The sequence below is a fragment of the Neolamprologus brichardi genome, chromosome 22 (genome assembly GCF_056152115.1).
Source record: "Neolamprologus brichardi isolate AB-2024 chromosome 22, ASM5615211v1, whole genome shotgun sequence".
Lineage (NCBI taxonomy): Eukaryota > Metazoa > Chordata > Actinopteri > Cichliformes > Cichlidae > Neolamprologus > Neolamprologus brichardi.
The window spans coordinates 3,752,256-3,775,377 of NC_142124.1; the positions used below are offsets into that span (position 1 = coordinate 3,752,256).

The window sequence follows — 23,122 nt, forward strand, 5'->3', positions numbered from 1 at the left end:
TCAGCCTGATCCTGTTATAAACATTTTTGTTTGCCCCTGCTGTAGTTTTTCCGGGTGTTGAACAACTACTCCCTGCAGCACAAACTGCTGCTGACTGGAACTCCTCTGCAGAACAACCTCGAGGAGCTTTTCCACCTGCTCAACTTCCTCACGCCTGAGAGGTTCAGGTGAGCCTGAGCTCCGTTCGCGTTACTGTCAGATAAGTAAAGAAATACCTCAGGTGTGATCTGGTCTCTCTGTCATTTCTTTTTCTGCAGTAATTTGGAGATCTTCTTGGAGGAGTTTGCCGACATTGCCAAGGAGGACCAGATCAAGAAGCTACACGACATGCTAGGTCCGCACATGCTCAGGAGGCTGAAGGCTGACGTCTTCAAGCACATGCCCTCCAAGACCGAGCTCATCGTCAGAGTGGAGCTCAGCCAGCTGCAGAAGTGAGTCGGGTGGTTGGTGCAGCAGCAGCTGTAGAAGAGAGGTGGAGGAGGGTGGACGCGAGGCTGAATGTTTGTGGTCTGTTTGCAGGAAATATTACAAATTCATCCTGACGAAAAACTTTGAGGCTTTGAACACCAAAGGAGGAGGAAACCAGGTTTCACTGCTCAACGTCGTCATGGACCTCAAGAAATGCTGCAACCACCCCTACCTCTTCCCCGGGGCCGCTATGGTACGACCCAAACACCAGGGAGAGACCATTTATTTAGGAAGGAGGCTGTGGACGGCTCCTACTCCTTTTATGCAATTTATGAAACCTTAACATTTGATTGGTCCCAACAGGAAGCTCCAAAGATGCCCAACGGGATGTATGATGGAAATGCTCTCATCAAGTCTTCAGGGAAACTGATGTTACTGCAAAAGATGATGAGGAAGCTGAAGGAGGGAGGACACAGAGTGCTAGTTTTCTCTCAGGTACAACAACAAATCTGATACTAAAGCTAAATCAACTTGAAAGTCTTTTTTTATCTTAAACTAACCTTTCTATTTTATTCCTGTAGATGACTAAAATGTTGGACTTGCTAGAAGACTTCCTGGAGAACGAAGGCTACAAGTACGAGAGGATTGACGGAGGAATCACAGGAGGGATGAGACAGGAGGCCATCGACAGATTCAATGGTGAGTTGATCCTTATCTCACCTGCTCTCTTCTCTTCCTTCACCTTTCATATCTTTTCCACTCCTGTGTATCAACGTTGGATTCATCACACCTGGAAAAAACTGCTTTCCTACTGGAAAAACTGGAATAACGAATGAAAGCTTTGCAGGTTTTTTTGGAATGCTGTCCAGGGGGTCGAATTGGGTCCTTTTATAGGGGGCAGAATGTAAACATCACTAAATCTGACTCTTGAAGCAACTTTATTCTCTTTCCTACTTCCTCCTTCAGCTCCTGGTGCTCAGCAGTTTGCCTTCCTGCTGTCGACGAGAGCCGGAGGGTTGGGAATCAATCTGGCTACTGCCGACACCGTCATCATCTACGACTCGGACTGGAATCCGCACAATGACATCCAGGTACAGTCGGACATTAGTCATCGCTCGCACATTCACCCGAACCGCTTATTCACACGTGTATTTTTGCTTTCAGGCCTTCAGCAGAGCTCATCGTATCGGTCAGAACAAGAAGGTGATGATCTACCGATTCGTCACCAAGGCCTCAGTGGAGGAGAGGATTACTCAGGTGAATAAAAGCCGAGTCCCACAGAGTTGAAATCTTGGCTGGTCCCTCTCTCCTTACCTGCTCCGCTCTCTCCAGGTTGCCAAGAAGAAGATGATGCTGACTCACCTGGTGGTCCGGCCTGGCCTCGGATCCAAGACGGGCTCCATGTCCAAGCAGGAGCTGGATGACATCCTCAAGTTTGGAACAGAAGAGCTGTTCAAGGATGAGGGAGAAGGTGAGGGTGGAGGGAAGCTTGGGAGAAGACGACAGAGAGGGGGGAGAAATTATGTGAACTGAAGTCTGTGCGTCTGCAGGTGAGAACAAAGAGGAGGACAGCAGCATCATTCACTACGATGACAAAGCCATAGAGCGACTACTGGACAGGAACCAGGACGCCACCGACGACACGGAGCTGCAGAGCATGAATGAATACCTGAGCTCCTTCAAAGTGGCTCAGTATGTGGTGAAGGATGAGGAGGAGGAGGTGAGCGCCTGAGCCCATCAGGAGTGACCTTCATACACCCAGCCCCCCTTTTGTCCTTTTAACCACCTTCTTCCTTCTCGTCGCTCAGGAGGAGGAGGTGCAGCGGGAGATCATTAAGCAGGAGGAGAGCGTGGATCCAGACTACTGGGAGAAGCTGCTGCGTCACCATTACGAGCAGCAGCAGGAGGATCTGGCCCGAAACCTGGGCAAAGGCAAACGTATCCGCAAGCAGGTCAACTACAACGACGGCTCTCAAGAAGACAGAGGTGAGAGGGCGTCTTCTTCTACTCTTACTTTTTAGAGTGTTTTATATGTATAAGATAAAATGGTCTAAGAACAGATTTAGTGTTTTGTGCTCAAAACGTTTGAGGTAAACGCTCGGGTGTATTAGAGTTCAGTCTTCAGTGAGGAGTTTCTCGTCTGCTGAGGGGGAAGCTTGAGTCTCTAATGATGTCGTTGGTCGCTTTACATAAGGAAGAAGGGTTTTCGCTTCTCTTCATGGCTCAGTGAAAAAAAAACACCTGATGAAATGGATTTTGAACATTTAATGGAAAATAAAAACGGGAACATCTGCCTCCTCACATGCCCCTCCCCCTTTTCTCCTCCTCCTCACTTTTCACCTTTTTTTTTCACTTCCCCTTTCTTCCTCTCCATTTCCCCTTTTTCTTCTTCTTCTAACACGCCTCCCCATTACCTATTTCTATGACTTCTCCTTTTTTTTTAACCCAAGGTCAAAGGTGAACGTTTCTGAAAAACTTGTAGGATTTTCAAATTTATAACATCTACTAGGAGACTGATCACTGCCTCTCCGCAGGGTTTTGCTCTACTGCTTCTTTCTCCTTCCCACCTCCCTCATTTCTCCTGCTCCTCCCTCTTTGAATGGGGCGTCTGGTGAAGGGGAGCAGTGCTCAGAGAATCCCCAATTACCTGTGAGGAGGTGAAGAAGCGAGTTAGATGCATTAATGTCATAAAACAAATCCAAAATCCTGTAGTGAAAACATGTTTCAATGTTTCATTGAGGTTTGTATTCGTACTGAACTACAGTTACGATAAGAAAGTTTCAAGGTCCAGGTTAATTGTTTAAACACTGAATGCCAGATGAATGTTACCCTCCTATATCACGTAACTATCGTGGCTCAAGAGTTGGGCGTTCGTCTTGTAATTGGAAGGTTGCCGGTTCGAGCCCCGGCTTGGACAGTCTCGGTCGTTGTGTTCTTGGGCAAGACACTTCACCTGTTGCCTACTGGTGGTGGTCAGAGGGCCCGGTGGCGCCAGTGTCCGGCAGCCTCGCCTCTGTCAGTGGTGTATTAGAGTGGCTACAATGTAGCTGCCATCACCAGTGTGTGAATGTGTGGATGATTGTGTATAGTGTAAAGCGCTTTGGGGTCCTTAGGACAGGCCTTTTACCATTTATAACTACATTACCCATAATACACAGCAGTAACTGCTACAATCTCAGCCTGATTTATAAGAAAAACTGTAGATTACATGAAACTGTGGTGTGCGTACGTGCAGATAGAGAAATGATGAAATTTAAATCTTCCTTTTTACTTTTGTCTCAAAGCTGATTGGCAGGATGACCAGTCAGATGGCCAATCAGATTACTCGGTGGCATCTGAGGAGGGCGATGAGGACTTTGACGAGAGATCAGAAGGTAAGAACTTGGTTAACTTGTTTCCTGAGGTCCATGATGAAATGTTTAATATTTGCTCTTTAAGGCAGTCTAATTAGTGCTGGTTACTTTACAAGGATCTCCAGCTTCACTTACTCACAAAATTGTTCTGTTTTAAAAAATATTTTTTGGAAAAGCGACTCATGTTAAACCTGCAGAACAGAATAACTAAAGGTTTAAACGACAGACAAGAGAAACTGAATGTATTATAAGCTTTTAACTCGATAAGCTCTGAATGTGATTCTGTAGACGGAAAAGGGAAACGTTAATTTTGAGTGTTGCAGCAGCAGCCTCCCTGCAGAGTGTTTCTTATCATCTGTAAAATCACCGGCGCTGTTTCCTCTCTGCAGCCAACTCTCGCAGGCCGAGCAGGAAGGGCCTGAGGAACGACAAAGACAAACCGCTGCCTCCCCTGCTGGCCAGGGTGGGGGGCAACATCGAGGTGAGCGTCTCAGAGACTCAAAGCTTCAAAGATCTCAGATTATAAGTGTATCAGTGGTGACCTTGTTCTTTGAATAGTCTTTAAGGTATAATGGTGGTATATCTCAAAACTCAACTATCGTGGATCTTTTGACACATCCTTGTGTCCGTAACAGTCTGTTTGTTCTCTGTAAACTCTGATGTTTACCCCTCTGACGTTTCCCAGGTTTTGGGCTTCAACTCTCGGCAGAGGAAGGCCTTCCTGAACGCAGTGATGCGTTATGGGATGCCCCCACAAGACGCCTTCACCACCCAGTGGCTGGTCCGAGACCTGCGAGGGAAATCTGAGAAAGAATTCAAGTGAGGATCTGAGCTTAAATACAAACGCGTGGCTTCCACTGAAGACAGTGAAGTGCTCATCGAGGTGGTCTTCTGCCACATTTTAAACTGATGTAATCAAGCTTTTTATTGCTTCATCTTTTAAACCCCCTCAGGGCCTACGTGTCTTTGTTTATGCGTCACCTCTGCGAGCCCGGGGCCGACGGGGCCGAGACCTTTGCGGACGGCGTCCCCAGAGAAGGGCTGTCTCGGCAGCACGTCCTCACCCGCATTGGAGTCATGTCACTTATTCGCAAAAAGGTAATGAAGGCACTCTTTCTTTCATGTTGTAATAAGAGGCTAACAGCTGTAGAGCTCCTTAGGGTTGGTTCGTACGCTTGTTTTGAAGAACTTGGTTTGTTTGTTTTGTTGGAAATGCACTTGAAGCTAGAAATGAAGCAGCGGCAGGAATTTGATTGTCTGCTGTCTTCATAGTTCGACTTTCAGGCTCTTTCTATGTGTAAAAACTGTTACCAGTCACTTCAAAGTACAGTTAACCTCCGACACTTTGGCTCATCGGACCAAAAACAAAACTTTTTTCCCATCTTCAAGTAATGAGAGGTATTTGAGGATAAATGTATGTTTTTCTTTTTATTCTCTCTGTTTAAACTCAGTCAAGCTTTCCTGTTTTTTCTTACTAAACTGGGATGTCTGGGTTTGTTGGAGTGTAGCAGTATAACATTTTATTCAACAGCGTTTTGCAATTTCTGCTTTTAAATCCAAGTTGACTTTACCATAGAGCTGGGCGATATAAGATTTTTTTCATATCACGATATGTTTTTTTCATTTCTGGCGATAACGATATATATCACGATATAAGCCAAATAACTATATTTGTAAGATTTAAATGTGCCGTTGCTCACAAATAAAATGTGAAATAATCAGCAGCTTGTTTTAATTCAAATATTTATTTCCCATAATAAGTTCAACAGGGTAGATGTACTTAAGGAACATGAGACTTTTTCAGATAAATAAAGGCAAATATTGCAAACGACACAAAAGGCAGCCGCTAAAGTGTTTAAGTTTCAAAACAGAACAAACAAAACAGACTAAACTGTCAATTCCACTTAGAAACAAAATCTTAATTCTAAAAATAAATCTTAGTTTGTTTTACAGAAGAACAGACAAAATTGACAAACTTTTGTCAACATCAAATAAACTGAGAACTAAAAGGAAATTCTCAATCTCTCCTTGTTGTATAGCTGAGCTTTTCAAACAGTTTAACAGTTACTTGAGTCTGACAAAAGCCGAATGATGAATTAGCGCTTCCAGTCAGAGACTGAGCATGCACCGCTTTATTGTATTTCCAGACTTGCTTTCGGCACAATTTACAGTGCGCGCTACTCTGTTTTTTGTCAGACTTGAAATAGCAGAAATACCTTCACACTACAGAACTTCTGTGGCACTTCCGTTCGACAGTCTCTCCGGCACTGGAACCATCATCGGTTTTCTCTTCGGTAACCTTCGGCACGGCAGCTGGCTGCTTCCCAAACAAATACACATGTGCAAGTCACGTGACGTGACGCTGCGGCTGTGATTGGTTCGGCTCTGCGCTACTTAATTTGGATTGGCTGTTCTTCTTTCTTTTCTTTTTTTAAGAGGACAAGAGCGATGAGGTCTATCGCAATAGTTTAATTTTTCTCGATAGAAAAAGTTATTTCGCAATACATATCGTTATCGTTCTATCGCCCAGCTCTAGTTTACCTACAGGGACCCTGGACACACAAATAACGGAAAAAGGAAAACAAAATACGCTTAAAAGAAACTTTGTCTGAATATTTCTCAGTTAAAAGCATTTTTTTCTTAATAATTTTCTTTAAAAATCATTAACAACTTTTTAGATTTAAATAAAACTCTGTGCCTGTAACATCTTCACTGTTTTGAACTCCAGAGCTTGTAGGAGATCTGTTGTACTTGTTAGCTACAGGCTGGGCTCCAGAGACCGTCTTTAGTGAATGTGAACGAGTGGAGTTGAAGCTTAAATGAGTTAAATCTGTCTCAGGGGGGAAACTCTGGTTTTGTTTTATAAATGCGGCATTTCTAATGTGTTTGAAGTAAATGCTACTTCGTTTAGAAGCTGGTAGGCGAAAAGTCAAAACTGAACAACTTCATCACACCCAGCGGTAAAATGCTGCCCCCTGGTGGTGAAAGCTTTGGTTAAAATATACAGAAGCTATTTACAAAAACAAGGATGAGATTTTTATTTTATTTTGTTTCTATTTCGTTTGAGCGACACGTAGAGACGTCTTGCTGACGCACTCGCCTGTTTTTCAGGTTCAGGAGTTCGAGCACGTAAACGGCCAGTGGTCGATGCCCTGGATGGCCGAGCTGGAGGAGAACAAGAGGGCCGCGGCTCAGCCCGATTCTCCTGCAAAAACGCCGTCCACCGGCACCCCCGCCGACACGCAGCCCAACACGCCTGTGCCAGGTAACACTCACACTGGAGCTGAACCAGCAAACACACAAGTCATACAGGATACTCGATGTGTTTGTGATGAACAATATCACGAGATGCTTTGTGTTTGTAGTCGACGACTCCGCGAAGGACTGTGAGAAGGATGTGAAGAAAGAGGGCGAGGCAGAGAAGAACGGTAAAGAGGCCGGAAAAACCAGCAACGAGGTAAAGACGGAGGGCCGTGAATGAAATCGGCTTTATGGAGTCGGAACGGTTTTTAATCTTCCACGTCTCCGGCAGGTGATCGCCATCCCAGACGATGACGAGAAGAGTCCGTCAGCCGAGCCGGAGAAGAAGAACGGGGAGCCAATGGAGACGGACAAACCGAGCAATGGCGAGACGGAGGGCGTGAAAGAGAAAGAAGGCGAGAAGATGGAGGAAGGAGACGGTGAGAAGAAGAGTCCAGAGGGAGCGGAGGAAACGAAGCCCCCCTCGGAGGCAAAGACGGAGGGGTCAGAGGTCAAACCTGAGGATGCAGAGGTCAAAGGTAAAACTAGTCTCTCAGGATTCTGTTTTAATATATTTTTCAATAAAACTTTAGAGAGTAAGTGATGGAGATACAGTGACAGATGTTATTTGGTGACTAAGTTCTTCCTTTTTAAAAAATCTTGATTTCAGCAGAAGAAAAGAAGGAAGAGAAGACAGAAAAGATGGAGACCACGCCTCCCGCAGATGAAAAGAAAGGTGGCGATGACGTTTCCTGCAGGGCTTCTCGGCGCTCTCTGACGCTCTGTCGTTAATTGTTTCCTTTTTCATCCTCCCGCAGACGTGAAGGAGGAGAAGGAGACTCCGAAACCAGCGGAATCGGCGGCCAAACTGCAGAACGGAGACGGCAGCAAGGAGGGAACGGCGTCGACCGCCGCTGCCACGGCGAGCGGGGCCAGCGAGGAGAAGAAGAAAGCCAAGACTCGGTTCATGTTCAACATCGCAGACGGAGGATTCACAGGTACGCGCCGGCTCAGACGAGCACAACTCGTTCGAATGTTTTCAATCCAACGCTGACTCGCGCGTTTCTCTCAGAGCTCCACTCGCTGTGGCAGAACGAGGAGCGCGCTGCCACGGTAACCAAGAAAACCAACGAGATCTGGCATCGCCGCCACGACTACTGGCTGCTGGCCGGCATCATACAGTATCCTTTGCACACCTGTCTGTCTGTTTGGTTTCCCTGGAGACTAAAACAAAGCACTTAATGTGAGATCAGTCCGTTGTTTCCTTTGACCTTTACCTCCTTCAGACACGGTTACGCCCGCTGGCAGGACATCCAGAACGACGTCAAGTTCGCCATCCTCAACGAGCCTTTTAAAGGAGAGATGAACAGAGGAAACTTCCTGGAAATCAAGAACAAGTTCCTCGCCAGAAGATTCAAGGTTGATATTTTTCGTTTTCTTCCGCTCATCTGAAATTCGATGTTACAGAGAAAACGGATCTTTGAACTGAGCAGAACATTTAAAATAAAATGATCTTTGTTCGCCTCCGCTGCAGCTGTTGGAACAGGCGCTGGTGATCGAGGAGCAGCTGCGACGCGCCGCCTACCTCAACATGTCGGAGGACCCCTCCCACCCCTCCATGGCCCTCAACACCCGCTTCAGCGAGGTGGAGTGTCTGGCCGAGTCTCACCAGCACCTCAGCAAGGAGTCCATGTCCGGGAACAAACCGGCCAACGCCGTCCTGCACAAAGGTAACATTGGCGAGCAGGCGTAGCCGTTTGTTTTTAGAGCTGCTAAAAATGTCAACTTTGTCTGATTTTTAAGATAAAAGCACCTCGAGAACATTAACCACTTAAGCCCCACGCCAAGTACCGGGGGCAAAAAGGAGGAGATCATGTTTAACCCTTTAAAGCCGGTCGGAGCAGCACGCTCTGTTTAGCGCAACTACTTTTAAATCCCTGTAGCTCTGCAACCACGTGAGCTAGCGCAATAATTTTTTTTGCATATGAAACCGGAGGAGTTGTACTTACATCTTATGCCATCAGCTTGTCCTCGGTCACAGTTTCCTTCCACATATAACTTTGCAAAAACTGCATAAAAAGCACTTGCAGCAACAAAAACATAATATTCCAGAAACACACTTTGCCGATCCGATCAGCTGTTCATAACACTTCCTACTTTGGAATAGACGTCAGCGCGAACTATCGCATGTCCGCCATGACCTGCCCGAAACCGGAAGTGACGTCATTTTCGCGGAAATGTAGTTTTTTACCGTCCGGGCCTCATGAGCCTATACTGGTGTTTTTAAAGGTTATGTTTGACTTTATGACTTTCTGAATAGTTTCTGGGTTGCTTAGGACTCATATTGCACTGCTGGAAATAGTTTATTTTGATGCATATGCTGCTTTTTTGCAAATTTGCACTATAATATTTATTTTAGTTTTTCCTGCAGTATATTAAAATTGGTGTATTTCAAAAATAAAACTATGAAGACACTCAAAATAAATTTCCTGTGGTGGGAAACTATTTTGTGCAACTTTTTTGTATTTACAGTTTTGAGGGATAAGCCTCTTAAATTTCTCTAACTAGAAATATATGTTAAAAAAGCAAAAACGATTTTCATTTTTTTTGTAGTTTATTGCACTTTTTTGCAATTTATGTAATTACTATGCACTTAATGCAGACATATTATTAAAATTTAGGCTGTAATGGTTGTATTGATGTATAGCAACTTGAAATGCTCCCAAAAATGGCTCCACAGCATGTAAACATATAATATAAGCTCTGGCGGACTTGGTTCTATGGTAGGTCTTAAAGGGTTAATCGGTTATAACGCGGGTTGAGAAATATAGTCCAGACATGTGTGGTGTCCACAGAAACCTCAGAATCTCAGCTAAAATGTCATATAAACCATTTCAACCACCAAACACACCGAAAACAAGCCGGCATTGGTTGAAGCGAGGTGAACGTGGCATCGTTACTGTGAATCTATTGGCTTGAACGATTAAAAAGACGTGTCAATCACGCAAATTGACCAAAAGAAGCCAAAGTTACAGCCCCTCAGAGTTTAAAGGGCCAGAGGCCAATCAAACGCTCTATACGCGCTGCAGAAAAGGGCCATTACCATGTAAATGTGTGGTTAATTCTTCAAAAATATATATTTAAAAAAAGCATGTTAATAAAATTTATTAATTTCTGCTCTTTAATACCTAAAAAAATCAACTGGCATGGTGTCCAATTGTGCGCCAAAATTGGACATTTTTGTACAACATCTGGATATTCATGTATTGACAGGGCTGTAATTTTTCACAGTTTCACTTTACAAACATGAATCTTTGCACAGATGATGTTTATATGTTGGTTACTGAATTTCTGGAACCAAATGTGATCTGAGGCATATTTTTCAAAGGGTTATATGCTAAAAATTAAAAAAAAATAATTAGGCGAGGGTAAAATCTACTTACTTTTTCTGTGTTCCAGTCTCAGTAACTTTGACACAGTAATATCTGATTCCATATTTACACTTCTGAATTTCCCAAGTGTTAGCTTTATTTTGATACCAAGATTGTAAGGACAGAGTTTGTAATTGCAGAGAAATAATCGATTACATTTGGGCGTTGCATTTTCGAGCAGGAAGCTCAGAAACGCCCTTGGGGCTTAAGAGGTTAAAATAAGTTGTGAAGAACCTCAAAAATAACTCTGATGTATGTGTCTGTCCTTCCTCAGTGCTGAAGCAGTTGGAGGAGCTGCTGAGTGACATGAAGGCGGACGTCACCCGCCTGCCTGCAACCATCGCCCGGATACCGCCGGTTGCAGTCCGACTCCAGATGTCTGAGAGGAACATCCTGAGCCGCTTGGCAAGCCGAGCACCTGAACCACAGCCGCAGACACAGCAGGTGACTAACACACACACACACACACACACACACACACACACACACACACACACACACACAAAGAGATGACATCTCTCTGACCCCCGCCTCTCCGTCCCTCCCCCGGCAGATGTCGCAGCAGTGAGACTGAACGTCGGCTCTTTACCTCGAAAACCACCCCCTGCCTCACCTCGACATTCCTGATTGGTGCACAGGAGAAAGACGGACTGCGCGCCTCAAGCTTGAAGCCACGCCCACTTCACATTTTTTGGTTTTGTTTTGTTTGTTTTAATTACCCCCCCACCCCTGAAAAAAAGGACTTTACAGATTTTCCCCCCCGGAGGATCAAATCCCCCTCCCCACCGAGAACGAGGCTGTGGACAGAAAAGCTGTTTTATTTTTTTCCTCCATTTTTTTTCAACTTCTGTATTAATATTATTGATATAATGTTATTATGATGGTTTTTTTGGGACCTAAACAAAATAAAAAAATTAAATAAAGTTTTGTTGGAGCTTCAGTGATCATCAGAAAAACTCCGCCAACTTTTTATATCCGGTATAATTGTTTTTCTCTGTTGTAGCAACAATGATGTTGAAGTGGGAGGTGTGAGTCCTGCACATGTGGCAGCTTTAAATTTAAAAAATTAATTGGCCGAGTGAAAGAAAATGGAAGGATGAAAGGTGTTTACTGCTGAAGCTTTACACACATTATGACTGTTTTTGTTCACTTTCTCGGGGTTAAAGGTTAAAGTTCCTCTGGCTTGTTGGGATTTGCATTTTTAACTTCACCTCACAGACGTCTCCACCAGCCAGCAAGCTTAGCTCCAGGTACTTGACGGCAAGCCACAGGCCGCATTGTTGGCTGCACCTGTTCAACTGCTCATTAACACAAATATCAAATTAAATAGCTGCCATGTTATTGGTTGGTGCATTCGGGCATGTACGCGTGGGGAAGAGAGGGGACTGTGGCGTGAGATGGGCTGCTCCGACTATTTTTAAAGAAATTGCTGATCTGCTTTGGAGAGGCTACCTGGGTACATCAGAGTCCAAAATGGAGAAAATATCCAGAGTGCAGCAGAGTTCTTGTTGATGTCAGAGGAGCTGAGCTTTTCAAGCTGACAGGAATGCAACAGTGACCTCAAATGACCACCAGATACAACCGAGTGCAGCCTGGAATGCACGCATCCATCTCTCCCATCAGGAAACAAGTCACAGCAGTGCTCAGGTACGTCAAACTGGTTTCTCATGACTGAGTTCAGTGTACTCTAGAGGTGGGAATCACCATACATCCCATGATACGATATTATCACAATACTTAACGCACGATACGATATTATTGCAATTTTTAAAAATATTTTGCGATATTCAGATTCTGTACATAAAGGTAAACTTTATCAATATTCATTTTCTCTAATATCAAAGTCTCACACTCAGTCTTTCTCTCATTTCAGTTTGATTGTTGACAAACTGAACGGTTTGTATTACAGTCTAGTCCAACTTAACTGAATCAACCATCTGGTACAATTATAGCTATTCTGAACTATGCAGTTTATGAAAACTATGCAGCCCCTTCAGCAACTGAAGAATTTGAAAGTAAATGAAAACAAAATATAATTTTACATGAAATAAAAAAGTTTTAAACTTAATTAAAATAAAACATGTCTTAAATTAAAATAAGTAAACTGTCACATTTGGACAGTGAAGGAATGTCAGGATTCTTGCTCAGAAAAAGGATCAACATGCTCTGAAGTCAGAGCACAAAAACCTTTTTGTAACAAAATATCGATTTCTGCTGTCCCTGTATCGATACATTATTAGCAAACAAAATATCACGATGCTACACAGTATCCATTTTTTCCCCACCCCTACTGTACTCGAGGCTTCCACCTTGTGGCGCCATCGTATTCATATGGACCAAAATCTCAGGAGTGTATCCACCTTTGTACCACGAAGAGCCGAAGCAGCACTGAAGGAGGGTTGAATCCAGTACTAGTGAGGTGTGACCAAGAAAGTATATTTATCAGGTATTTAAAACTCTTTAAATGTCCTCAATGACCCACGCGGTGTTTGTATTTTTAGTTTGGTTTAATTTTCTTCAGAATTTTCTCCTTCACTATATGAGAGCTCATCTGAAAGGCAAAATCTTCTGCTCTATTAAAATGTGCCTGCTCAGCTGCATATTCAACATGGGACTCATTTAAAACCTATAGTTTGTATTTAGGCTGAAGAATATTAAAGATACCAAACAAACGAGAGCACAAACGCTGTGTGTGTGTAGCAAACATGACTTTATTTGAAAGTCCAGGCTGTTCTCTCTGAGCGTGTCAAAGAAGTACAGAAGAAACACTGACGATGATGATGATGATGATGATGAGCGACTCCCAGCTTCCACCGTTCGGTCTAAGATGGACTAAAATATTTCAAAGGTTAAATAATCACTTCAGCCTCAAAGCTCCTTCACACACACGGGAATCAGATTCAGGCTGAACAACGAAACATGTTGAACATTCAAACCACAGATAACAACACGATGAAACAAATGCAGGACAGCCGGACGGAGCTGGGCGAGCGAGCGGGTGGGTTAATCACACCAGGAAGTCAGATTTCTGCTCAGTAATGGTCTGAAGAGAGAGAAGAGCCAAGCAGGAATCTGTAAACCCAGGTTTAACACAGAGAAAGAGCAGCTGTGCTTAAATGTTTCAAGCTCGAGTAGGAAACCTGATTTCAGTGGCGTGAGCGTTAGAATTGGTCGATTTAGGCAACAGACTGTTCTGAGAGGTGAGCAGGTTCATCATGCTCGGGCTTCCTCTGCTGCTGATCACCGAAACCTCAAAGCCTGACGGAGACGATGGGTTTCAAGCCTGATAACAAAGTTCGATGCAGGCTTTCGTCTTTACAAAGCTGTAACTTTACAGAAAAGATGAATATCTCTAATTTCCCTTCCTGCTGATCCGGCGATCCAGTGTCACTCCTGCCTTTATTAAGATTCCCACGACTGACGATGAGAATCCTAAAGGCTGCATCGTACGTTTAAATTTACTTGGATAGATGATCATCTTCATGCAGATGATTTTATATTTAAAACACAAAGCCTTACTTTGTGGTAGAGATTTTTAGTATAACATGGAAACCTCATTTTATTTCAAGATTAGTCTGCAATGCTGTGAATTATGGGATGGCACTGCTCCAGTGTATCCTCTGCTAAAGGAGGTAATAAAGGAAGCACCGATGCTCCTTTCCTTTGTATTTAAGGAACTCAAACAGCTCACATCCCTCTGGGTCACTCTGAAACCCTCTGAAGAGAAGCCAGCTGACTGTTCGACTGCAGCTCTTACTGGTGTCCAGTAAACCTCACACTGCATCTTGCGTACACTGAGCTGCAGAAAACCAGGCGCAGCAGGAGGTTTTTTCTTTTTGTTTCAGTGTTTAAAGGACAAACCTGGGTCAACAGATTTTACACCTGCAGTAAACCCAACCCGGTAACAAAGTCAGGAAACCGGCCACGATAAGGAGGTAGTGGAGCACGTTACGCGAGCATGCGTGGAGGCTTTGGAGGAAGGCATCGCTGGGGTGGAGGAGCACTGAGGAGAGGCTGGATTTGGCGTTCGGTGGTGCAGACTCGTCCTGCGACTTGTGCGTCCATCCCTGAAGAGCAGCTCAGTAGAAGAAATACACTGAGGACGGCAAACACAGATATTTGTCTCTGAGTGATATTTAAAAGTAGAAAGAAGCTTTTAGAGAGCAACAGACTGTAAAATCCTCCCAGGACGTCTCCTGGTGCACCTCTGGATCATCTTCTGCTTGTCTGCTTTTTTTAGACTGCTCTGATTGCTTCTGCATCAAACTGCTCTGATTTTACACGAGGATCTGCAGCTCTGCGTGCAGACAGCAGTCAGCGATGGGAGTAGCAACTGGCTCTGAAAGTAAAGTAAAATTTGCTAGCCTTTGAAAAACCACCTGAAATCTGCCACATGCTAAATCTTTAATCAGCACAAGTCCTAATCGGCAGAGTGTGTCTGCAAACTTTTAATGTTTCTGCAGAAGAAGCAGAAGCTTCCAGGAAGCTGAACCTCCAAACTGGAAATGCTCCACAGGTGCACATAAGGAGGTCAAGAAACCACATGCAAAAATAAGAGAAGGCTTTATTTTACTCACAGACAATGACGCCAACAAATATAACACCTACGATGGCCATGATGATCATCATCTGGAAGAAAGACAAAACAAACAGAGCCATCAGAAACAAAAGATGAACTTAAGAAGATGAAACAGACACTCAGACAATAAATCACTCCATCGTCTGCTGCTTATCAGCCTCCAACCCCCTCCTCCAGCTCCTCAGAGGGGATACTGAGGTGTTCCCGGGTCAGCAAAGAGACATCATCTCTCCAGCTTGTCTTCAGTCTGCTCGAGGTCTCTTCTAACCCAGACACGTGTCCACCAAACCTGGCTTGTTTGTTGAGAAGCGCTGGCTCCTGTTTGAGCGCTTTACTGTGGTCCTAGCCAGAAATAATCTTTCACTTTAATTTTAAGTAGAAACAGTGCACAAGTAGAAGTAACAATTAATTATAGCCTCAGTTTATTTACCTGCAAATATACATTTTAAGGTCCTTAATATACATTACTGTGTTTAAAATAGGTATAAACCTTCATATTACGTTTCAGCTTTCAACAAAATGTGAAGAAACCACAGCAATGACTTCACGTGAACGTCTGTGAACTGAAGAGAAATCAACTCAACTTCAACTGGTCAAACACCGCCCCCTGGTGGTGAAGGTCGTTATTAAAATTTGCAGAAGGTAATTGCAAAACCTACCTTTAAAAGAGAGCGATTATTCTTTTACTTATTCTCTGTCATGTGTTCAGTCTCAGCGGGACAAACAATCCCAGTAAGCCTAAAGTGTTGTTTCAGCTGTTTTTTTCCCCTCTTGGCTCTGTATGATGTCACTGAGCTCTGATGGTCTTCATATGATAATCTGAGACACAGTTGTTGCTGTTCAAACCTTTAGTTTAAAGGGAGCAGTCAATCAGGAGAACGATGGTGTAAGCTGACGGTGGCCGTAAACCCTCTTTTTTGTAATTATCCCCCCAAATTTGTTGAATTAGTTCAGTGAGAACTGGATTTTACAGCTGGGCGGTGATCTGTCTGTAGCTGTGAGGTGGTCCCATGTTTCTTTCTTTCTACTCAAAGTGAAGTTTCTCTCTATTTCTGTATAACAAGATGGACTAATTACATTTCCCTTGATGCTAAACAAGCTGTTTCTGCACTCTTGTGTGAGTCTGAGATAGAGATTCATATAACTTTGATAATATTGAGTCATTTTTTGTTGAGCTAGTGCTTGTTTCTCTTTGAAATGTGTTTTTTCATTTTAAAAGGTCCTTTTTTTTAGTTAACATTGGACTAAGAAGTTCACCACTAGGGGGCAGCATTTATAGATTTTAGATGTGCACTGCTGTTCTTTTAACTTTGGACTTTTCTTTGCTGCCCATTTCCTTTCCCAGGCTGTCGTTTGAAATAGAATGCATTTTTAATTATTTCCATCATTAAATAAAGACACTGTCCTCGTGGCCTGTCCATACTTCAACTTCAGCTGATATCTCGTTGACTTTTTTATTTTTTAAAGCTTCAGTAAGTTTTTTGGGAGGTTTTTAACTTCTTTTAAATACAAGAAATTACAATAACCGCCATTAAAGGAAGCTTTTGAAGTTTGCAAGAATAAAAATAAAAAGAGTTTAAATGAGCCGAGTGGGCGTGGCCAACTAGAAATATAAAGCAGACGACGCCCTGCAGATTTTAATATATGTCATGTTGCACAGTGTGCGTGTGTGTTGGTCTAAATTCTCCATAAATAAAATCCACATGATGACATTAGAGTGAAACAGGCAGGAAATCACCTCTGATGGGGGGAGGGCGAGAGAGATTAACAAGAACAAGAGGTTTAGAGAGAGAGAGAGGGAGAGATTGGTGGTGACTGTGTGTGTTTGAAATGTGTGTGTGTGTTCAGAGCTGTTCAGTGTTTACATATAAATAAAGAAAATCTCATAACTGTCACTGAAAAAGCTAAAAGAAAATGTTTTTGTGTGTTTTCAGAGCATTTTGTTTGGGTCTATTTTCAGCGGCGTATGAATCCATGTTTGTTCTCTGCCCACTGTGAGAGCAGGAGTGTGTCTATGGTAACAGTGTGGGTCATTAAAGCAGAATAAAATGCATCACATATGATTGTTCGGATGTATCCATGTACAAACGTGTGTGTGTGTGTGTGTGTGCTGATAGGAGGAGTTACGTCACACATCACAGCTGGCTCTTTAATCCCTGACTGTCACTCTAATCCAGATTGAGATTTTCCTCTTCCTCTCTCTGACTTTGCTGTCAGTCAAACAGTCTCTCCTCCTCTCCTCTAATGTAATCCTCCTCCTCCTCAGGCCATCCAGCGATTGGACGGTCTGAACTGCACAGAGGGGAGGCGGGGCTTGATGGACTGATGCTGAGATAAAAAAAAGACCTGGCAGCTGAGGCTGGATGGATGAAGAGGAGACGCTGAAGTAGTGATGGATACGTTAAATGCACTTAATCGGTACATTAAACTGAAACTGTTCGTGCAGCTTCGTTTCTTCCTGTTATGATCACAGATTAACAGGAAAACAACACATTGATTATGTAAAGATCATTTCTGAAACCTTTTCCACAACAAGGGATGTAACCTGTTTAAACACCCGTTACCACAAATATCTAATCGGCAGCAGCTGAATGCACTGAAGCATGTAGACGTGGAAAATGATCCACAGGGATTTTCCTGCACAAGTTTAGAAAGTATGACACGAAACAGAGAATATCCAGCGAGCAGGAATGGTTGCTGATGATGTCATAAATCAGGGAAGCATCGCCAGATTTGAGCTGATAGCAAGCCAGCGGTAACTTAATAACAGCTCATTCCAACTAAAGTATGCAGAAGAGCATCTCTCCACCACAGCCTGACCATGCCAATCCTTTTATGGCCACAGCACATCCGTATTCTGCTTCCAGCAAGATAGCACGCCTCGTGCCGCGAACTAAAATGATCTCAAGCTGATTTCTTGAACATGACAGTGAGCTCAGTGTATTTGAACAGCCTCCGTCACCGGATCTCAATCCAACGGAGCACCTTGGGGACCAGGAGATTTGCATCATAGATGTGCAGCTGACAAATCTGCAGCACTTGTGTGGAAATGTGGAGCTAAATCTCTGAGGTAAGTTTCCTGCACTTTGCTGAATAAATGCCACAAAGTATTAAAGCAGTTCTGAAAGCAAAGCTTGTCATCATTATTTCAGTAATGCTATGTTTACAGTTTGATGCGTGAAGATCTATAAAAAACAAACAAAAACACTTTAATGGTGGTTTCTACTCAGAAATCCGAGGCCACACTGTCTGCTGCAGGAAACCAACCTGAGGGGAGGATGATGGGAAGGAAACGTGGAAACATCTCCTTGTGTCACACCCACCTTGCAATTTTTCCACCAGTACTTGTTCTTGAGTTTGGCAGCGCTGCTCTCGAACTGCGAGGCTCCGGCCTGCAGGGCGTCGGCGCGGTCGTCCAGCTCCGACAGCTTCTGATCTCTCTCCAGGACTTTGTCCACGTTCACGCGCATGATGTCGACCACCTGAGGGATGAAGACACCCATCAGCATCTCTGCCGCTGATACGTTTTTTCATTTGCTCGTAGTGAGCTGCGGTCCTCACCTCGTCCACCTGTGCCTGTGTCTGCTGGAGTCGTCTGTTGCTCGTCAGGTTGGGGGCCTGAGCTGGAGGACCCCCCTCACCTTCCGGGGCCCCGGGAGCTCCTGGAGTCCCTGCTGCATCTGGAGTCGACCTGCAGGGAAAATGTGAGTTTTGTAACAAGAATTCAGTCAAAAATGACTCATTTATACAATTAGAGGTAGACGTCTAGGCTTTGAGCGCATAACTTCAGGCTTATGTGCCATATATATAAAGATGGCGTGGTGACTAAACATCCCTGTGGAGTCCAGAGGTGGATGTAGGGGTTGTGGGGGCACTGAGAGAGCAGACAGTGATGCAGGGCAACAGCAGCACTGACATGTCAGAGGGGAAAACAGCTTGAAGGCCATTTAAAGAATGCTGCTTAAATCACTGCAGCTCCTTGACTTTTCAAAGCCGACTGCTGCAGATACAGATAGTGTGTATGGAGGTCAGATCTATAGCTAAAGGTTCTACGTGGTTCTCTCTAGAAAAAAACATGTTTTAGCTGCAAAAGTTTACTTAAAGCTCAAAAAGCATTTAGGAACTAAGAACTCAACAATAGGAAGGAAACTGTCATGCAAAGTGTCTCTGGGGCAGGAATGTGTATGCAAAGGCAGCAGAAGAGACTTTATTAAGAAGAAGAAGTGATTTCACCACCAACATACTTGTTGATTCCTTCTTTTTCTTTCAGTTTAACAAAAAGTAGCAGCTGGAAATACATAGGAGGAAACACAGTGCTGAATGGACCAATCAGGGCTGTTCTGTGGTGTGAACAATGATACGAGTTAAAACAGCAAAACAAATATCCAGCACAAGATTAACTTTTAATTCTTGTGCAGCTCCAAATCTCAAATGTTAGATCAGCAATCAGACGCATGGCTGCACACGAGCATGAAAGACATTCAGTTTTCTACACTGATGAAATATGTCTTTGGTGCCGCCCCTCTAAACGCCCCTGTGTGAAGGAACTGCACATATAGTAATGATAATAATAATGAGATGAACTTGGTTTAAAATATTTGTTTTAAGAAAGAAAAGAGATTTAAAGGGTGTGCAGCACTCTTGATTTTCTCCTTTTTACTTTTGATCTTTGCTGCCGAGGCAGCAGTGAAGCCGTGACAGTCGCGAGCTGCAAGGTTTTCATGGAGAGCAGCCTCGATGAGATGAATGAATCGGGATCGTGATTGCAGGTTTGGGAGGAGCACAGCAGTCTTCAGGGGTGGGGTGGCTGTAGCTCAGGTGGTAGAGCAGGTCATCTACTGATTGGAAGGTTAGTGGTTCGATTCGATTCCTGGCTTCCCCTAGTCTACATGCCAAATATCCTTGGGCAAGATATTAACCCCACATTGCTCTCCGATGCATCCATCGGTATGAATGTGTGTGAATGTTAGCTATGAAACACTTAGAAAGATGTGCTTGTGCAAATGGGTGTGAATGGGTGAATGTAAAAGTTGTGTAAAGTGCTTTGAGTGCTCAGATGAGTAGAAAAGCGACATATAAGAACCAGACCATTTACCATCAGTAAATGGTCTGGTTCAGACAATAAATACAATATAATTAATGTGTGTGTGCTACTAATATTATATTTTAAACTCTGAAGTGAGATCTCAGATGATTTTCACAGAGTGAAGCCTGTTAGACCTTAAAGCAGGAACGCCGCCTGAATTCTAAACACAAACTGATCCAGTAATAGAAACATGACTCATCGAACTTTGGCCTCCGTCCACAGAATCAGAGCCTCAGAGATGAAACAGCCTCAGCAGCTCAGAAGAAGTAAAGGACAAATTAAAAGAATAAAAAATAAACAGTTTACACACACACACACACATACACATACACACAGACACACACACACACACAGACACACACACACACACACACACAGACACACACACACACACACACACACACACACACACACACACACACACACACACACAGTGTTACTGCCAGCAGCTTGTTTTCCACCCGCAAAATGGAGAAAGATTAGTGCAGCAGCAGGAGTCTGACTGACTGATGGAGATCAACATGCACTAAGTAATCACTCCCCTCCCCCCGCGGGACAAAACACACCAAAAACATTCCCACAGTGGGTTCTCTTCTCTCTAAAAACTCCCAGGTGTTTGTAGCTTTGTGTGATATGTTTAAGTCTTTGTTTTTCTGTGTGTGTGTGACAGGAAATTAAAGCGTCACAGCTCAGCCGATCATTGATGATAGTTTTGTAGGTGAGTCACCCGGTGAGTCACGGTCGTACTTCTGCAGTCTCAGCACCGACATTTCCAGACAAGTTTCGCTTTTGATCCATCAATTTAGAGATAAAAATTGATTTTAAAAATTAAATTAATGAGAAAAAAGGGAGTTTGAATGGTGCTGTAGCTGTAACCACGGGATTTAATGAGAAATCTCTTTAGTCTGTTAACTACACTTTGTTTTTTTTGAAAGCAGACATGGATTGAAAGATTTTCGAGGTTTTAAAAAGCCTGAAATAAATAAAGTACTCACATCTGAGCTGGAGGATGATGGAGATGATCTGAGAGATGGTGAGGCTGGACCTAAACCTTCTGCTCTCTGTCTGATGTCTTCATTCACTTTTTCTCTTAAAACACGTAGAAAAACTACAACTGAAGCAGCTGCGCACAGACCGAAAAAACCTTTCGCGTCAGACACAAGTCCCGCCCCTATGCGCGCACACGCACGCACGCCCGCTTCCTCTGTCTCTCAGTTAATCCCAACACAAACATGACATCACGGGTTACGTTTGAGCGTTTGAAACATGCATTTCTGGATTTTTATTATTGTTATTATTTTAATTTTACTTTTTCAGGAGTAAATTTAAACATCACACCATCAGCCTGCGTTCATCAGCTCCACCTGCGGTCCATCAGCTCCACCTCAGCCACTCCAACAAATCCTAATTCATGTTTTTTCAGTGAAAACTCGGGACTGAACTTGACTCTGATTAACAGACTTTGTGTGGTGGCAATAAATACCTGATGTTTCATGTTTCATCAGACTGCGAAGATTCTAAGATAATTTTTTCTTGTGCATAAAAAATTATTTGTGTGTGTAAATTAAAGTTATCTTTAAATATTTCTTTAAATTTCTTTCTCTCTTTATGTTACATTAATTATTTCTTTTGTTATTTTGTGACTTTTTTCATAAGTCCACAACTTTTTCTTATGAATTTTTGACTTTGAGGTTTTTTTTTAATTAATACACGTTATTGTTATTTTTGTTGGATTTCTTCTTCTTTGTACTTTTTGAAGTTGCCACATCCTCTTCCCAGATTTTTTTTTACCACAATTTTAGCCTTTCTCATGTTGTTTTTCCCTCATAAGTTTGTGTTGACAAAATTTAAGCATTTTGTAAATAATTTTTACTCATTTGCATGTCACCACACATTAGAGCGGTGTCAGGTTCCTTCTACACTGACTGAAACACAACAAGCTGTTTCCCAATTCAGGGTCTGCAGCCTTAAAGGCCGCATTTTAAGGCCGATTACGTCACCGCGACGCGACGAAGGCTGTCCCAATTCGAAGGCTGCTCGAAATGCGGCCCTCAAATGCGTCCTTCATTTCCCTGAATTTTAAGGACGTGGCGGTGTAGACTTAGTGGCCCAACATATCCCAGAATGCATAGCGCGGCGGTGGGTGTGGATAATTTTGCCGAAAAAAAACGGCGGATGAGGGGCGCCCGAAGAGTAAACTTTAAGTAATTACTGAATATTATGTCACTTATTTATGTGCAAATGTTTAATAACGAAGAACATTAAAACATTACTGTTGGCCACATGTCGGCAAAGTCATGTGACATTAGTGACGTTTGTACTAACTTGGTTTTAAAGCCTTTACTTTAAAATATACGCCGTTCAATAGCTGAGCTTAATCAGAGAATGATCAAAGCTCATGTAGAAACAAACAAACAAATGAACAAAAGATTTTCTCCTTCATTTCTGTCAAACAAAGCTGTATGAAACGTTTCCAGCTGTTAGTATCATGGTTGCTAGGCAACCTGGGCAGCGCAACGGAGGCTAGACCGTCCCATTTCACAAGCCTCGCACTTCCGGCCTTAGCGGTCTTTGAGTACGCGGCCCTTGAGGATCGTTGAGGCTGCAGACCCTGAATTGGGATACAGCCACAGTTATGTTCCCTTTGTACAAATATGTTATATGTTCTATTAGCTGAAGGTAGCGTGGTTTGTCACCTGACCAATACTGAGCAAAGAGGTGAAAATCAAACGCCCCCTCCGTTAATCAGACGTACAGGTGAGGTAACTGTTTCCTGCTGCTTCTGTTTGGTTTGACTGCAGCGAGTTATCCGGTGTTTTCTGTCCTCAGCGTCTTTATGTGAGTATTTAAATGCATTTTCCCGCTTTTACTCACACTGTGCGGCAGAACTTCCCTCTTTTTCTGCATTTTCCGATTTTTTTTCACATTTTTCTAAAGTCGAAAATGTTGGGTTTAGATTTTCAAGTGGCTGTTTTACCTTTTTTGTCACTCTTCAGGAAAATTGCGTGATTTCTTAACTTTAAAA

The 23,122-nt window shown here is 43.3% G+C and overlaps 2 protein-coding genes across 3 annotated transcripts in view; one reads left to right on the forward strand and one right to left on the reverse strand.

Moving 5' to 3' along the window:
* chd4a (chromodomain helicase DNA binding protein 4a) overlaps positions 1 to 11,355 on the forward strand; it is a 30,561-nt gene extending 19,206 nt beyond the window's left edge. Inside the window, exons 18-41 of one of the 2 annotated variants that reach the window (XM_087834501.1) lie at positions 46 to 167; positions 258 to 431; positions 520 to 661; positions 772 to 903; positions 990 to 1,107; positions 1,375 to 1,499; positions 1,573 to 1,665; positions 1,741 to 1,879; positions 1,959 to 2,128; positions 2,217 to 2,394; positions 3,693 to 3,782; positions 4,151 to 4,242; positions 4,447 to 4,580; positions 4,715 to 4,859; positions 6,873 to 7,026; positions 7,127 to 7,218; positions 7,294 to 7,540; positions 7,672 to 7,737; positions 7,820 to 7,999; positions 8,074 to 8,182; positions 8,288 to 8,420; positions 8,536 to 8,731; positions 10,707 to 10,876; positions 10,986 to 11,355. In XM_087834501.1, the coding sequence (XP_087690627.1) occupies positions 46 to 167; positions 258 to 431; positions 520 to 661; positions 772 to 903; positions 990 to 1,107; positions 1,375 to 1,499; positions 1,573 to 1,665; positions 1,741 to 1,879; positions 1,959 to 2,128; positions 2,217 to 2,394; positions 3,693 to 3,782; positions 4,151 to 4,242; positions 4,447 to 4,580; positions 4,715 to 4,859; positions 6,873 to 7,026; positions 7,127 to 7,218; positions 7,294 to 7,540; positions 7,672 to 7,737; positions 7,820 to 7,999; positions 8,074 to 8,182; positions 8,288 to 8,420; positions 8,536 to 8,731; positions 10,707 to 10,876; positions 10,986 to 11,000 (3,216 nt within the window). In that variant the 3' untranslated portion in view covers positions 11,001 to 11,355. The remainder of the gene's footprint in view (positions 1 to 45; positions 168 to 257; positions 432 to 519; positions 662 to 771; positions 904 to 989; positions 1,108 to 1,374; positions 1,500 to 1,572; positions 1,666 to 1,740; positions 1,880 to 1,958; positions 2,129 to 2,216; positions 2,395 to 3,692; positions 3,783 to 4,150; positions 4,243 to 4,446; positions 4,581 to 4,714; positions 4,860 to 6,872; positions 7,027 to 7,126; positions 7,219 to 7,293; positions 7,541 to 7,671; positions 7,738 to 7,819; positions 8,000 to 8,073; positions 8,183 to 8,287; positions 8,421 to 8,535; positions 8,732 to 10,706; positions 10,877 to 10,985) is intronic. The other variant, XM_087834503.1, reaches the window with a different exon arrangement.
* A 1,772-nt stretch (positions 11,356 to 13,127) lies between these two features.
* vamp1a (vesicle associated membrane protein 1a) lies at positions 13,128 to 21,257 on the reverse strand. The gene is made up of 5 exons (XM_006804206.3): positions 21,093 to 21,257; positions 18,573 to 18,702; positions 18,335 to 18,493; positions 15,010 to 15,061; positions 13,128 to 14,528 (listed from the first exon to the last, which is right to left on the reverse strand). Coding segments are annotated over exons 1-5 (360 nt in total). The 5' UTR covers positions 21,095 to 21,257; the 3' UTR covers positions 13,128 to 14,511.
* Between the last annotated feature and the right edge of the window lie 1,865 nt (positions 21,258 to 23,122).

Coding starts and splice junctions, on each gene's coding strand:
- vamp1a (XM_006804206.3), bottom strand. Junction 18,494..18,572: donor CACAGGCACAGGTGGACGAG/GTGAGGACCGCA, acceptor TTCATCCCTCAG/GTGGTCGACATCATGCGCGT. Junction 15,062..18,334: donor ACTGGTGGAAAAATTGCAAG/GTGGGTGTGACA, acceptor TCTTTCTTCCAG/ATGATGATCATCATGGCCAT.